Genomic DNA, 14,553 nt, shown 5'->3' with positions numbered 1-14,553 from the left:
GAAGAGTAGAAGTGGCCCAGTGGTGAGGTATGAAAGATGTGAATGGTGAAAGGTGTGAAAGATGAAAGGTGAAAGGTGAAAAGTGAAAGCATGTGAGAGGTGCTAAATTCAAGCCCAAGCACTAGAGTTTGTTTCAGTTTTGTTTTTTTTTTTAAGTTGCAAGCCCTGACTAGAAACCAGTGCAGTTGAAGCTAAAACCCTTCTAGAAGAGAAGAGATCTTAAATCCTTGCCTGAGAAAGCACCCCAAGTTCTAATTAAACTGAAGCAATTAGCCACCCACGGATCCTTCTCATGGCTTCCCACGGCCGGGCAATCATCTCTATTAAAACCCATTTTAAGATCAGGAGCAAAAGCACCAGCTCCAGCAGCACCCAGTTCTCAGAACCAACGACCCCTTTAGACACAGCCACTAAAACTCTCAGGAACCTGCCTGCATCAGATACAAGAACGGGGTGGCAAGCCCATTGTATGACAATGTGGGGTAACAAAGATGACTCCAGAGCTGGATCTCTCAACTGAGTAGGCAGCGTGCCCAGCAGAAGCCTCAGGCTTCTCCAGGTGGGTCATCAAGCCATTCACCCATGTCACCCCGAGAAGGAAGCCCTGCTCTGCAGGCTGAGCTCTGTGTGAGCAGATGCTTCCTTCCTTAGGTGGCCTTTCCCATGAAGTGCCAACACAGTACAGCGGATGCCCGGCCAGCATGCACATGAACCACTGAGGCTCAGGCAGGTCCCTCCCCACTGAGGTTTCCTGGGATGAAAGGAGGCCAATGTCATCAGCCAAAGGCACTTTCTAGACTCTTCTACAGTAACAACTGCAGTGTTCAGTGGTAAAATGACTCAGACTTCAGCACTTGCCTCAAGAACTAGGGGGATATTCAGTGCAGGAACAGGATCCCAATAATCTATTCTCATCTTTTCTCTCTCTCTCTCTCTCTCTCTCTCTCTCTCTCTCTCTCTGTCTCTGTCTCTTTCTGCCTGTCTCTGTCTCTTTATGTTTCTGTCTCTCTTTATGTCTCTGTCTCTTTGTCTGTCTGTCTGTCTCTCTCCATCTATCTGCATTTCTCTTTCTCTGTGTGTGTGTGTGGGGGGGGGGGCAGTGGGTAGTTAGTGGCGTGTTGTGTATTGCTTGGGGATTTCTCTACCAAGAGGCAGACAGGAAAACTCTCGTCTCAGTCGGGAATGATTATGTCTCAGGTCTATAATCTTAGCACTCAGGTAGGCTGAGCCAAGAGGGCTGGCAGGAGTTAAAGCTGGCCTAGGCTAAAGAGTGGGTTCCAGGTCATCCTGGCCTATATAGCAAGAACTGGTCTTCCAAAAATAAACCAGGGTGAAGGAGACAAGGAAGAAAGGGCATGGAAATAAGAAGGTGGCAATCAGAGAGTTATCCTAGAGAAATAAATTCTTCCCTAGGAAAGCCTGAGAAGAAAAGTAATTGTAACAGAATACAACATTGAACATCAAACTTCAACAGAGTTTTCGCTCTAACAAGCAACTACTGTCATGATGACCAAGCTGCCCAGAGCTCCTCTGGCAGACAGTATTAGTTCTCATGTCAGGCTGGATTATGCAGATCTAACCTACGTTTAAACCAACACACTTCTTGCCTGCTGAGCGTTCACTCAAGCATCTCATCAAGAACAAAGCAGGGAAGGCTGCGGAGAAGAGGGTTGTCTGTCTGTCTCTGCTGTGACTGTCTCACTGTGCAATCATAGCACCACACTCTGCTTTAAGACTGGACATGGAAAGACCCCGACAACTCAGTACTCTTAGCAAACTGTATATGAAACAGTCTTTCAAGAAGACTTGTGAAGGCACCAAAAAGGAATAATTGTCTCTTCCTCCCTCTCTCTCCCCTCCCCCTCCTGCACTTCCACCCCTCCCCCTCTTTCCACTAACAGCATCTCCTGGACCCAGCTGGCCTAGAACTTTCTATCTAGCTAACAACGACCTTGGGCTCTATCACCACTCCCTGAACGCTGAGATCACCACATACTCCACCACACCCAGTTTGTACAGTGCTGTGATCGAACCTAGGGCTGCCTGCATGTTAGTCAAGCACTTTACCAACTAAGCTACATCCCCACTCCTCTTCACATTTCTTAATTTTTTTCTGAAATCTGTTTCTCAATCAGCATGAGCTGATTTAAAGATCAGGAAATCCTTAAAGCTAGCCTTCAGGAGAAGATATGTCTGATGGTCATTTTAAGCAATCATTCCTTGATCCTGTTACTAGAGTAATCCCGTACCACCTTCAGCCTACAGTAGGCCTGGCCACCAGGCAAGATGGCCCTGAGTTCCAGATTGTCCCGTCCCGTCCCACCCTGGGCGCCATACTCACAGCCAATCATCATGATGGCCACTGCGAAGATCTTCTCGATGTCTGTGGATGGGGCAATGTTACCAAAGCCCACACTGGTGAGACTTGTCATGGTGAAGTACAGCGAGGAGATGTAGACAGAGTTCTTGCTTGGCCCACCTTCCCACTTCCCTGAACCAGACCCATTAAACTGGTATGGAGTGCCGATGTCCAATGCCAGTTGGTAGAGCCAGCTGTTGTTGCGGATGGTCTTGGTGTCTTCATCAAAGATCTCATAGTCCCCAATGCTGTACCAGATGCAGGCCATCCAGTGGGCAGCAAGCCCAAACACGCACACCAACAGGACCAGTACCGCGGCTCCATACTCGATGTAATGATCCAGTTTGCGGGCCACTCGCCCGAGACGGAGCAGCCGCACAACTTTCAGAGAACTGAACAGGCTGCTGATGCCCTGAAAGGGGATGGACACAGAATCAGAGAGAAAGAACAAAGCTATGGCTCCACCCCACCACGGCCATTAAGTTAAGCATTCTGTATGCTTCCATGACATGCAATATTATACAACCCTTTGAAAAACTTAAAATTAGAATGCTTTTTGAAAAAATACTGTTTGTTTTAATTTTATGTGTCTGTTTTTGGCTGCAGTTACCTACATGTACTTGCCTGAGACCTATAGAGGCCAGAGGGGAGTGTCAGGTCCCCTGGAACTGGCATTAGAGGCACTGCCAAGTGTATGCTGGGAACCAGAACTGTATCCTCTATAAGAGCAATAAAAGCTCTTAACTGCTCAGCCATCTCTCCAGCCCTTCAAAATCAGAACTCCATTCCAAGGTGTATGGAATAGCGATTTCTATTTAGTGTTTTATGGCTTGCTTGAAAAATAAACAAAACAAGTAGAATTATTACACATGAAAAAAACAAATATATACTTTCCATACCATTAGTTATTTTAAGAAAACTTTCAAGGGTTGTATAATATTTCATATTATATAATATGAAATATTCAAGTTGTAGCATATTTATTTCATGTGGCAATGAATTATATAACCACACTACATTGCACATAAGCAAATAAATATGTGTATATTAGAAAGCAATCAGGAACCACAGGCTGTTTTGTTCTATTTTTACCTACTTTGTCATAAATGCATATATTTATCTAATTTCTGTCACTTTCATTACTTTGACTTATTAGGGAAAAAATAATTGCAATTAAAGTTCATTGAGATGCCAAGCATGGTGGTACACACACCTTGTGTGAACGCCTAACTTTGATTTTCAGTACTAGAAAGTAAATAAACAGCAGGACAAATAAACAAGCATCACAGTCATAGAACCTGCAACAGATGTGATGGTTTCTTATCCACTAACAACGTTCACCATCAGCACGGAAGTTCTCAGTCTCCTCCCTCTGCTGTGGTCGACTCTGCCACACGGAAAGAGTGGACACAGCCCTCATACTTAGATTCAGTCAGCTGATAGGGTAGGGTACGATCTTGCTCCACAGGGGTCTCTCTCTCTGCACCCTAGCTGAGGATTCTAGCTTACGGAGTGAGCAGCATCTGCAGCCGCCATGAAGGAGATTATTTTGGGAGGCAAAGGAGTCTTTGGAGTGAGTCAGAAATCAAGCACCATGTACGCAGCCACCCACATGCCACCTCCTCCTGAGGGTCCCAGTTCAGAGAAAAGCATGCTTTCCAGGGTAAAACTGCCTTCTCATTTTTCCTAGTTCATATACAGCTCACAAAAACAACACTAGGTAGACCAGAAGTCCCCAAAGGCAGTCTGCCTCTCCTTGGCTCTTCCCTTTGACCTCCCATGGCTCTGCCTCCACCACAGGCATCCTTTCAGCTACCAGTGCCTGCACCGCCTTTCTCATCCACCTTCCACGTCCCTGGCCCTTCCTCTTCCATCACAGTGGCCACCACAATACATTCACTCAGTTCTCAGAGGCCAAGCTATCCTCTAGCTATACTCCCAACAGCCACATGATAGGTAGACACATGTGGCACCTCCTTGGACCAGCCTCTCAGCCCAGAAGGCCTGACCTATAACTTGCCATCTGTTAAAAATCTAACCATCCTTCTGGTTGTCACTGACTCTACCAAGGGACTTCCATGATGACCCTAAGTCAGACCCCATCCCCAACTCCTCCTCAAGTCCACAGTATTCTGTGTCCATTACCACTACACATGATCTCCTGTGATATTGTTCCCAAAACATCACCAGGAAGTACATCTTCCCAAATACAGGAGTCACCTGCCATGCATGTTAGAAGCAAGTGGTTTGAGCAGCGTCAGCAGCCCCCATTTTGGAATCTAATTTACCACGGCAAGTGTAGCACACAGCACATGCTCAGGAAGAGTCTGAGGTCAGGGTCTGAGGTCAGGGCATACTTTCTCCTCCTTTCTTTAAGGAGGGTCTGGAACTGCATTGCTGTGTCTCTGTACAGCAGCATGTTGTTTCTCAGCGGTTGTGCAAATCCTCTTTTATCACATTAGCAGCTGGAATCCTGGTATTATTAGTTTCGCTCCCCCACATCCCTACTTTCCTGTAGCTTAGTTCATGGGATAAATAAAACGGAACACTCCAAACTTCTTTTTCCTTTGAGTACATTAAAACATGACGGGGCCATATGCTTAAGAACCAGGCTACTCCAGAGGCTCCTCACAGCCTAAAACCATCTCACGGTGCAAGTAGTTTCCTGGATGCTTTATGGAATTTTGGCATTAGGAAAAGCTGGGTGTTCCCAGGTGGGTCAAGAAGAACAGAGCAGCAGGAATAGAAGCTACTGAGTTCATCCTTGATGGGAGGCAGATTCTGGACATCTCGGTGGCTCCTCTGTGATATCACTGATGAATGTGACTGAAGTGGACAGTCTGCAGGCTTCAGACTCATGGTATGCAAGTTTTCAAGATTTACTTAAATGAGCAGCCCACACAAATGACTCATTAGATTTGTCTTACCTCACCTTGTGTGAATGTGTATGTGAGTGTGTGTGTGTGTGTGTGTGTGTGTGTGTGTGTGTGTGAGTGTGTGTGTGTCCTTCATGTGAGTGCTAGGATCGGAACTTGGAGCCTCGTTTGTATGGCTCTCCTCTCTTACCCATTAAGCCATCTCTCTAGCCCCTAGCTTCTCATTTAATTAGATATGTATGCCTCTGTGTGTGTTTGTATGTGTGTGTGTGTGCATGCATGCATAAGTGTGTGTATGTGTGCATGTGAAAGTGTGTGTGTGTGTGTGAGTGTGTGTATATGTGTGTGGGGGGTAGATGGGTGGGTGGGAGTTATGCACACGTGTGATGTCTGCTGAGGCCAGAGGAGGGAATCAGGTGTCCTGATCAACCAACCACTCTCTGCTTTACTCCTTTGAGACAGGGTCTCTAACTAAAGCTGGAGCAAGACAAGCAGCCAGGAAGCCCCAGTGATTCGTCTGTGCTGGGTTACAGGTGTGTGCAGCCATCCACACCTGGTGTTCTCCATGTGAGTGCTGGGATCCAAACTTGGGGCCTTATGTTTGTGCAGCAATCTCTGTTACACATTGAGCCACCTCTCCAGCCCCCTGGCCTCTCATCTAACTAGACTCACCAATGTCTCTTCTATCATTATTTTTCTACTGTAGATATAGACACTAAAGTCTCATCACATTATTGAAATGCTGGTTTTTTGTTTTGGTTTTTGGTTTCTTCTGTTTTGATAGTTCCACCAGAATCCCACATCTGCTCCGGAACACGATGGCAGCCATGCCAAATTAGAAATATAAATATAATTTTTGTTATCATCTTCTACTCAATATTGCTTGGAGACCCCTTCACCTGCCCTTCTCTGTCTCGTGCTTCCTCACCTTCATGTGGTAAGGTCTAAGATCTGCATCTCAATGGACTATGCCTGCCTGGCACCGGCTCACCAGGCTTTCTGTCAGCACTGGCCTTCCCTGTTACCCTCCCTCCCTCACACTCTGAAGTTAAGAACAGCGAGTTTTAAGCTCCATACTTGCATCTTTCCAAACAAGAGTGACTTAGCACTCAAACAATAAGTACTGCCTTCCCCCAGGAAACTGTGTCCTCCACCGGGCCCTGTGAATGGCATTTCATTCATTCATTCTTCAAACAGGTTGGAGGGATGGGAGGAGCTTCAGGCAGAACAGGGTGGCACAGTTTGCACCCCACACCTCAGCTTCCTTTCACTTTTTATCTTGTGGTGGAATCTCACCACGCTGTCCAGGCTGGCCTTGGACTTATTCTGCAGGTCAGAGAAGCCTTCAACTTGGAATCCTTCTGCCTCAGTCCCCCAAGTAGGTAGGATGAGAGGTCTGAACCACACCAAGCTTAGCAAATGCTTATGGAGTTCCCACTCACACTTCAAGCACTGGAGACAGACAAGTGACAAACCTGACCCAGACCTTCACCCTCCTAGAATTTTTAATTAAGAGAGACAGATAATAGGATAAAACTCTAAAGTAAGAGCTGCTACATGACGGTATGCTAACAGAGCAGGCACGACCTACGCACAGAAGTAGCAGGAAGGTGGCCAGCCAATGTCACTTAGGAGGCCGTGGCATCAAGGCAAGGGCCCACAGGAGACAGGGTGTGAGCCATGAGATGGTCTAAGAAAAACAAGCTCCAGACAGAAGCAATGGTAAAGCACCCTGGGGTGTAAAGGGCATGCCACACTCTGTTGCTCTGCTGTAGACTGACACGTTCTTGGGTCTAGAAGGACAGTGCCAATGAGAGATGTGATTTCTTACATTAGCCCTCCAGGCACTGAGGACATTACCGGATTCCTGAGACCTACCAAGTTCACCATAGACTTACTCTTCAGGTGAACATGTGAGTCCCAGTTCCTCACAGACACTCTGTGGTGTAGTTGAGTGGAAACCTACACTGTGGTGATACTGAACCTAGAGGTCTGCTAAAAGGATTGTGATATTGATGTAGGGGGTCATGTTGAGAGATTGAAGGATGTTCAAAGTACCCATCCAGGTGTGTCTGAGTGTTTACAGAGGAGATGGGCATGTGGGTCAGTGAACTGAGTGACAGAGACCTGCTCAGACTCTGGGAAGCACCAACTAAATGTCTAAGCACCTGAATGAATAAAAAAAAAATCAAACAGGAAGAAAGGAAGGCAACTTCCATCCCTCTATGGGCTCCCTCCCAAGTCAGTGTGCTGTCTGATGCCACTTTTAGGCTTGGACCAATGATCTTTAACCTTTGACTTAAATCTGCACTAGGGGCAATGAGTGGAGGTCCCTCAGGTCTTTGGTCTCAAGCTGAGGGAGTTGAGGTTATACCTTGGGTCTCTCAGACTTCTGATTTCTTAGATGAAGCCATACACCAGCTTTGCTGGTTCTGCAGCTTGTAGGCAGCCACCACTATGGACCTGCTCAGCCTCTGTGACCATGAGAGTTAGCTTGACACACCCATCCTTTTGTGTGTGTGTGTGTGTGTGTGTGTGTGTGTGTGTGTGTGTCTATACCTATATTTATATTTACATAAATACACAACTTTGCCACTAGAGGTCTCTCTCTCCCCAAACCTCTTTTTCTAGTTTCATGTAACAGAGACTGGCCTTGAACTCAGTATGGTAGATCCAAGGAGTCATAGGATCAGGAGCTTGTGACTCCTTGGAGTCTACCTCCCAAGTGCTGGATGCTAGGCATGCCACAGCACAGCCATTTATATGGCCCTGGCAATGGAACCCAAGACCTCACACATGCCATAAGCAAGCATGAGCCGCATATACCAGCCCCCACTGGCTCTCCTCTGGGAAAGCCTGGCTAATACAAAGATTTACTACTTTATTAACAAAAATTGTGTGTTGTCTGACTTCAAGAATGTTCATACTATTGGAACTCGGAGCCATTTCTGTTGATAATGGGATAAATTGGTTTTACCAGGTTTCATTGGAAGTTGCTTTCTGAAGCTGAAATTTAATTTGCCCCCCCCCCCTACTCATTGCAATATTGTACTTCGGCCATGTTTAATTCAATCCAGTGGTTATTTTCTGAAACCTGGGGAAAGAAGACACATTCTGAACGGAGAAATGATAGGAAAACAGGGCAGCCTGATCCCTGCCCTCACACTGCCTGAGGCCAAGCCCAGAGCAAACAGAACGTAAACTGCACTGGGAGCAAACTGTATCTGCAACCTGCAGTCTATTCAGCAGGAGGCCCAAGACCATGCACACAGGGGACTACTCCTGGCTCACATAGCAGGTCTGCTGACCGTACTCAGGGAAAGGATGTGGCTATTGAGCCCAAGGGGAGCTTTTTAACCAAAAAATGGGATTGCCTGCACCCTTCTATCTGTTTACTCCACTAATGTCGTCCAAAAGCCACATCTGCAGTCGCTGCAGAAAACAGTCAAGGAGGAAGTTTAGAAATCACTGCAAAGACTGTGGACGTCCCTCGTGCTTACTCAGAGGCATGGAGCAAACTGTGCTCCCTCGTGGATTTACACCATCAAGCTTCCCCTTATGGAGATACTGGAAATAAACCCTTGGTTGTTGACAAAAAAAAAAAAAAAAAAAACCCAAAGGAGAAGGGACAGAAATTCTGGATTTATCATGCAACATGTTCATCGCTCAGAATACTAAATTCAGCTTTCTTCTTCTACAAAAGAGATGAATCCAAGTGCCCTAGAATGTTTTTTCTCCCTCATCTCAAAGGAAGCAATGCAGCCACCTGAAGCCTAGATACTATGGTTTTAATTTCTTTAGGCTAATTTGATTTAAATCTCAGGGATAACACAGGTCAGAGTCTGGTGTGGGTGAAAAGCCAAGTGAGTTTCCTAAGAGTCATAGATGTCCCCAGGACTGTGACCAGAGGAGAACACTGGTCCCTTATCACTCTCCTGGCTTTATATACAAAATATACACTCTCCTGCGGTTAGGAAAGTATTCTAGGAAGCAGCAGAGAGGCAAGGACCATTCCCTACACAGCCTCTTTAGATTTAAAAGTCTCACACATGCCCTGTCTGAACATAGCCACTCCAGCCAGTCTCATCCTGACCAAACATCAAGGTGCAGGCAAAAAGGCAAGAACCCCCAATCAGGTGGCCTCCTACCAAACACCAGGTATTTGTGGCACAGATCCCCTGGAGGATGGGCAGTCAAGAGGAGGAGTCCAGCAGCTAGTTTAGATGGGTGACGGGTTTTCTGGAATGTAACGCAGGAGTGTGGTACTGCCAAGTGCAGACCAGCAGCCTGAGCCCCTGGGCTAAGTCAGTGAGGGTGGAGCTGCAATGTTATGGAACCATCCTGGCTAAAATGAAGACACGAGAGAGAGAGAGAGAGAGAGAGAGAGAGAGAGAGAGAAAGAGAAAGAGAAAGAGAAAGAGAAAGAGAAAGAGAAAGAGAAAGAGAAAGAGAAAGAGAAAGAGAAAGAGAAAGAGAAAGAGAAAGAGAAAGAGAAAGAGAAAGAGAAAGAAAGAGAAAGAGAAGCTGTGTCCCCTCCTTGGCTCTCAGTCTGTTAAGCAATGGTCCCTAAGAAACTAGAATTTCCCCAGCAGTCTCAAGGTGAAAGAAGGAAAACATTGGACAAGGTGCCAGCCTCAGGTGGAGCCTGTCCCTCAGGAAAAGGCCTACTCCAAAAAGGCAGGGGACAACAGGGGCTCTTGGAATCCAAGGCTGAGGTAAGAAGGACCTTCCAACTTTGTGGTTTCCATTCTTTTCATTCATGATTTTAATGCTGACTGTCCTTCATTGATACCACTCAAGATCTCAGAGGCCATTCCTCTGACAGCCCTGGGGAATGCTGGGTAAGAATCAGTCTACCACCACAGGGGAATGCTGGGTAAGAATCAGTCTACCATCTTCATTCCCTGAAGGAACCAACACATACAGGGCTCCACTCTGTGGCTCTCTAACCTCTGAGTATAAGTCTCCATGGGAATATTATGAAGAAAAATGGTTCTCTTCAGAGGTTTTTGGAAAAAAAACCCACAGTTCTGAGGTCTCTGGAAGTCAAGTACAGAGAGCCACCATCACTCAGTATATACAGTTCCCCTGCATACTAGGCCCAAGAGACAGCAGGGTCAGATTCAGCCTTCGTGGTGGCTATTATAGAACACTCAAAGGCTCCCCAGAGTTTCAGCCTGACCCTAGATGAGGTCACTGCTGCTCAGAGAAGAGAAAAGAACTATCCAAATGCAGCAACCTTCTAAAATTCCAATCTCAGCCCCAACCACACACAACCTTCTATTACCACTGCTGTGGTTTTGTCCTTTCCAGAACGTTCTATCCTGAAATCATCATCTAGCATGCAGCCAGGGACAGCTGAGTCCATTTCTAAGGAACAGATTTCAAGGTTTCCCTGGGTCTTTCCATGACTTTCCATGGACAGTGGATGGCATGCCATTGTCTGTAGGTAGCAGGGTACATCCACTCATCTTCTAAGGGTTGCTTGTAAGGTTTTAGCGATAAGCAGTGGAAGTGCCACCTGTCCCTTCTCACATAGCTCTCAGCACAGTCACGGGGCCACAAGAAAATGTCCCACAGGACACGCTGAAGGTTGCCATGCAATGTCCAGAGCAAGTGCTGGCAGCAACAACAGGGTCATCCACACGTGTCTTCTGAAGTCATGATTATACTCATGAACAGTGACTGTGCTGGATAGCTCATGTCAACATGACACAGGCTAAAGTCATCTGAGAGGAGGGAGCCTCCTTAAGATCAAACTGTAGGCAAGCCTGTAGGGCATGCTCTTAATTGGTGATTGACAGGGGAGGGCTCAGACCATTGTGAGTGGTGCCATCTCTGGGACCACTATAAGAAAGGAGGCTGAGCAAGCCATGGGGAGCAAGCCAGTAAGCAGCACCCCTCCATGGCCTCTGCATCAGCTCCTGCCTCCAAGTTCCTGTTTGAGTTCCTGTCCTAACTTTCTTCAATGATGGATTACAATGCGGAAGTGTAAGCCAAAGAAACCCTTTCATGCCCGTCTTGCTTTCTGGTCATGGTGTTTCATTGCAGCAATAGAAACCCTGACTGAGACAGTGACTTAAGGAATCTTCCTGGTGACGCTCAGAAGCAACCCCAGCTTTGTGCAGAGCAGAGTCCAGGGCTGCAAAGGCAGCAGATGAGCCAACAGCAGGCATCACCAGTAAAGAGCAGTGGCTAAAAGAAACTACCGACCTTGCCAGATGTCCACGCACAAGGATTCAGGGGTGCTAGGACCACCAGAGGACCCAGAGGTCACCAGGCCTGTGATCCATACTTGAAAGATGAAGGAAGAGAGTATGTGAATGTCTCATCCCAGGGACAGAACAAACTGACAGACAGACACCAACCCTGGTCCCAGCTCTCATGTGCTGCACACTAACTAACACATGAGGAAAATGAGAAGAAAGCAGAATGCACTGATTTTGCTGTAGTAAAACACACTTTAAACTTGACCATGCTGCACATGTTAAGCTTTAGTTCTAGTGAATGAGCTTAAGGCCTTATTTATTTAATTGCCCACTTAAAAGATAAACATTCAATCACTGGAGTTGCTGGGGGGGGGGGGGGGAGGCTGAACTTGCTCCATAGGACAGGAAGTCCTTGAGCTTGAAATCCTCCTGCCTCAGCCTCCCGAGCAGCTAGAGTAACCGTGCACCATCAGGCCCTGGCTGAACCCACTTTTAAGGGTTGGCTAAGGGCCTTCAGACGTCCACAGTGTTGCACAGATCTTCACCACTGCCCACCAGAGCACAGTCTTCATCTAAGTTGAAATCAGTGCTCCCCAACAGCACCCCCTTCCCTGCCCAGCCCTCGGAGCCTCTAGCACAGGCCTGCACCACCACATGCCTTCTACTAAAGTATGTACCCAGTGCTGGGGGTGGAACCCAGGGCACATCCTGGCCCTCTATTTAACCTTTCTGAGCCTCCGTTTCCTTCTTTGTAAAGTGAGAATCACAGTAGCTCCAACTTTTGAGAGGTTGTGAGAGGCCACGCCTACCACATGAAGTGCCTCTGCTCAAAACACATCATTAAGAAGTTTCAGTACAACATAAACGCTTTTTTTTTTTTGATATGGCGGTTCATGTCTGCAACCCTAAAATTTGGAAGGTGAAGGCAAGAGGTTCAGAAGTTCAAGGTCACCCCCAACTACATAATGAGTTTGACCAACAGCCTGGGCTAGAGACTTTAAAAGGAAAAGATAAAGGTTGAGCAGTAGCATGCCCAAGATAACAGAACAAGTGGAGAGCAAGGAGGCTGGGGAAGGGAAGGGGGAGAGGGAGGGGGAAGTCACCAGGCCTCCCAATGACATCAGGATGAGAACCAAAGTCACTGTCCCCCATTCCTGTCTTATCCTCCATGGTGACTCACACTCCTGTCACTGAATGGGCCCTACATTTCCAACACTCTGGGGCCTCCATGCTTGCTTCTCCAATGCATGGAGCTCACACCTGATATTTCCCAGCCCAATGAGAAACAGAGCCCCCACCCCCAGCCCCCGTCTAGAAGATCCCACTGGTCCAGTCCCAGGCTCTCAGTGCCTGCATTTGCATAATCAATATAAATCTGTCTGACTCTTCATAGTTTGCAGATCTCCTTCACGAGCGTTGCCTCATCTAGCCTCATAAACTGACTACAGATATCTTGGAGGAACCACAGTACGAAAGTCAGCCTTCACATCCCCTCTAGATAAGGGCACAACTCTGGTAGTCTGAGGAAAGCCCTGTGCTTTCTGGGGATTAACTGAACATGGTTGGTGTCACGGAAACCTGGGGTAACCCTGCTGCCTTGGAAAAGACGATCTGCCCCTTCACGGGGAAAGCCGAGGGGCAGAAACCTGTTTTGGAATCAGAAATCATTCCCTGCTTGCTTCCCTACCTGACAGACTGATGCTATGCTGCTCCCAGTTTGGAAGCTCCAACTGTCCCTGGAGACACCCTGTGCTTTCTCTGGGTTTGGTGGCAGCCACAAAGAAACAGTGCTCCATTCCCATCTGCCCAATCTCCATTGGGAGGGTGGGGCTCAACATGGATGACCTCTTACTCCTCCCTATCCACACCCCGACTTGCGCCAGTCAGGGTAACTGGAGTTCTCACCAGTCTAGCTCCATCTCACTGATGGTCCCATGTACAGCTGCTCCCCCTTCTAGGACAGCTTCTCTCACACGCCACACGCCATACTCTCCACCTGGCCAGCTTGCAGCTCATCCCACTGGCCACAGCTAGCCTGCTCTGAATGTCAGGCACACACTCCACTGAGCCATGGCCCAGCTGACTGGATGGAGCCCTCACAGTCCCCAGCCTCTGTGGGACCCTGGAGTGACCTTCCACTCACAGCTCAGCCTCACACTATCCACACTGCTGGGTGACTGCTGAAAAGCAAAGTCAAGCCAATGTCCATATCAGCCCTTCAAACGAATAATAAAACATGAACCACACAGCCAGCCACTCGGAAGATGTTCTGTCTATCAGAAGGGACAGCCCAAGAGAAGCCCCCTCTCCACCAAGGGAGGAACTGTTCATTAAAGAAGACTTGCTGGGAGATGGACGACTCACAGGTTAAAGGGCTTGTGGTACAGGTGAGAATCGGTTCTGATCCCCAAGAACCGTATAAATTTCCAGGTAGGTATTAGGTCTCAAACCTAAGACAAATGGCTGTAGTGCCTGTTTAACATATCAAAGCAGACCTGGCCACCAGGTTCTCCCCAATCCCTCAGTCCCTACCTGTTACAGGTTATGGCTGCTATACCCTGCCCTCTACCCTAAACTTCTCCAGCATAGTGGGGGGAGGGTGAAGGAGGGGGAAGTAGGGGTTGTCCTGACCTGTCTAACCCAGACATTTTGGTTACTTTTCCTCCTCCTTGTGCCTCCTGGCTGCTGTACCTATTTCTTCTCCCCCCCCCCCTCCTTTCCCCTCTCCATCTCTTCATGTGTCTCAGGGTCATGTCCACTCTGGACTCGCCCAGATGCCTCTGGCTATGTGCTCCCATGTGTCTATAATAAACCTTTTCCTCCACCACGCCTAGGAGAAGCCATACTCCTTCCTTTTTAATTTTTTTATTTTCGTTCAGTGGGCATGCTGGCCTGCTCATATTTCCAACCTTGGAAAGGGGGGGACAGGGGTTCCCCAGAACAAACTGGCTGGTAATAGTAGTCACGTGGTTAAGTCCTAGGTTTGATTGAGAGACCGTGCCTCAATGAATAAGGCAAGGAAGTGACTGAGGATGAGTAGTGCCATTAACTTCAGGCTGCCACATGTACACATGTGCCCACTCCCACACATGCAAGGACACACATACAT

The 14,553-nt window shown here is 47.6% G+C and overlaps 1 protein-coding gene across 4 annotated transcripts in view; it reads right to left on the bottom strand.

The window, feature by feature from the left end:
• The window catches only part of Kcnh1 (potassium voltage-gated channel, subfamily H (eag-related), member 1), a 321,016-nt gene that overhangs the window by 169,989 nt on the left and 136,474 nt on the right, over window positions 1-14,553 (bottom strand). For all 4 annotated transcript variants that reach the window (XR_373887.4, NM_010600.3, NM_001038607.2 and 1 more), the window contains exon 7: window positions 2,342-2,771. Coding sequence is in view for 3 of the 4 variants with exons in the window: in NM_010600.3 (NP_034730.1) it covers window positions 2,342-2,771 (430 nt within the window). In the remaining variant the exon portion in view is untranslated. The remainder of the gene's footprint in view (window positions 1-2,341; window positions 2,772-14,553) is intronic.

This window comes from Mus musculus, chromosome 1 (genome assembly GCF_000001635.26).
Source record: "Mus musculus strain C57BL/6J chromosome 1, GRCm38.p6 C57BL/6J".
In the NCBI taxonomy this organism is placed as follows: domain Eukaryota; kingdom Metazoa; phylum Chordata; class Mammalia; order Rodentia; family Muridae; genus Mus; species Mus musculus.
The sequence above is the reverse complement of the archived record's forward strand: the minus strand, read 5'-3'. Positions and strand labels throughout refer to the sequence as shown.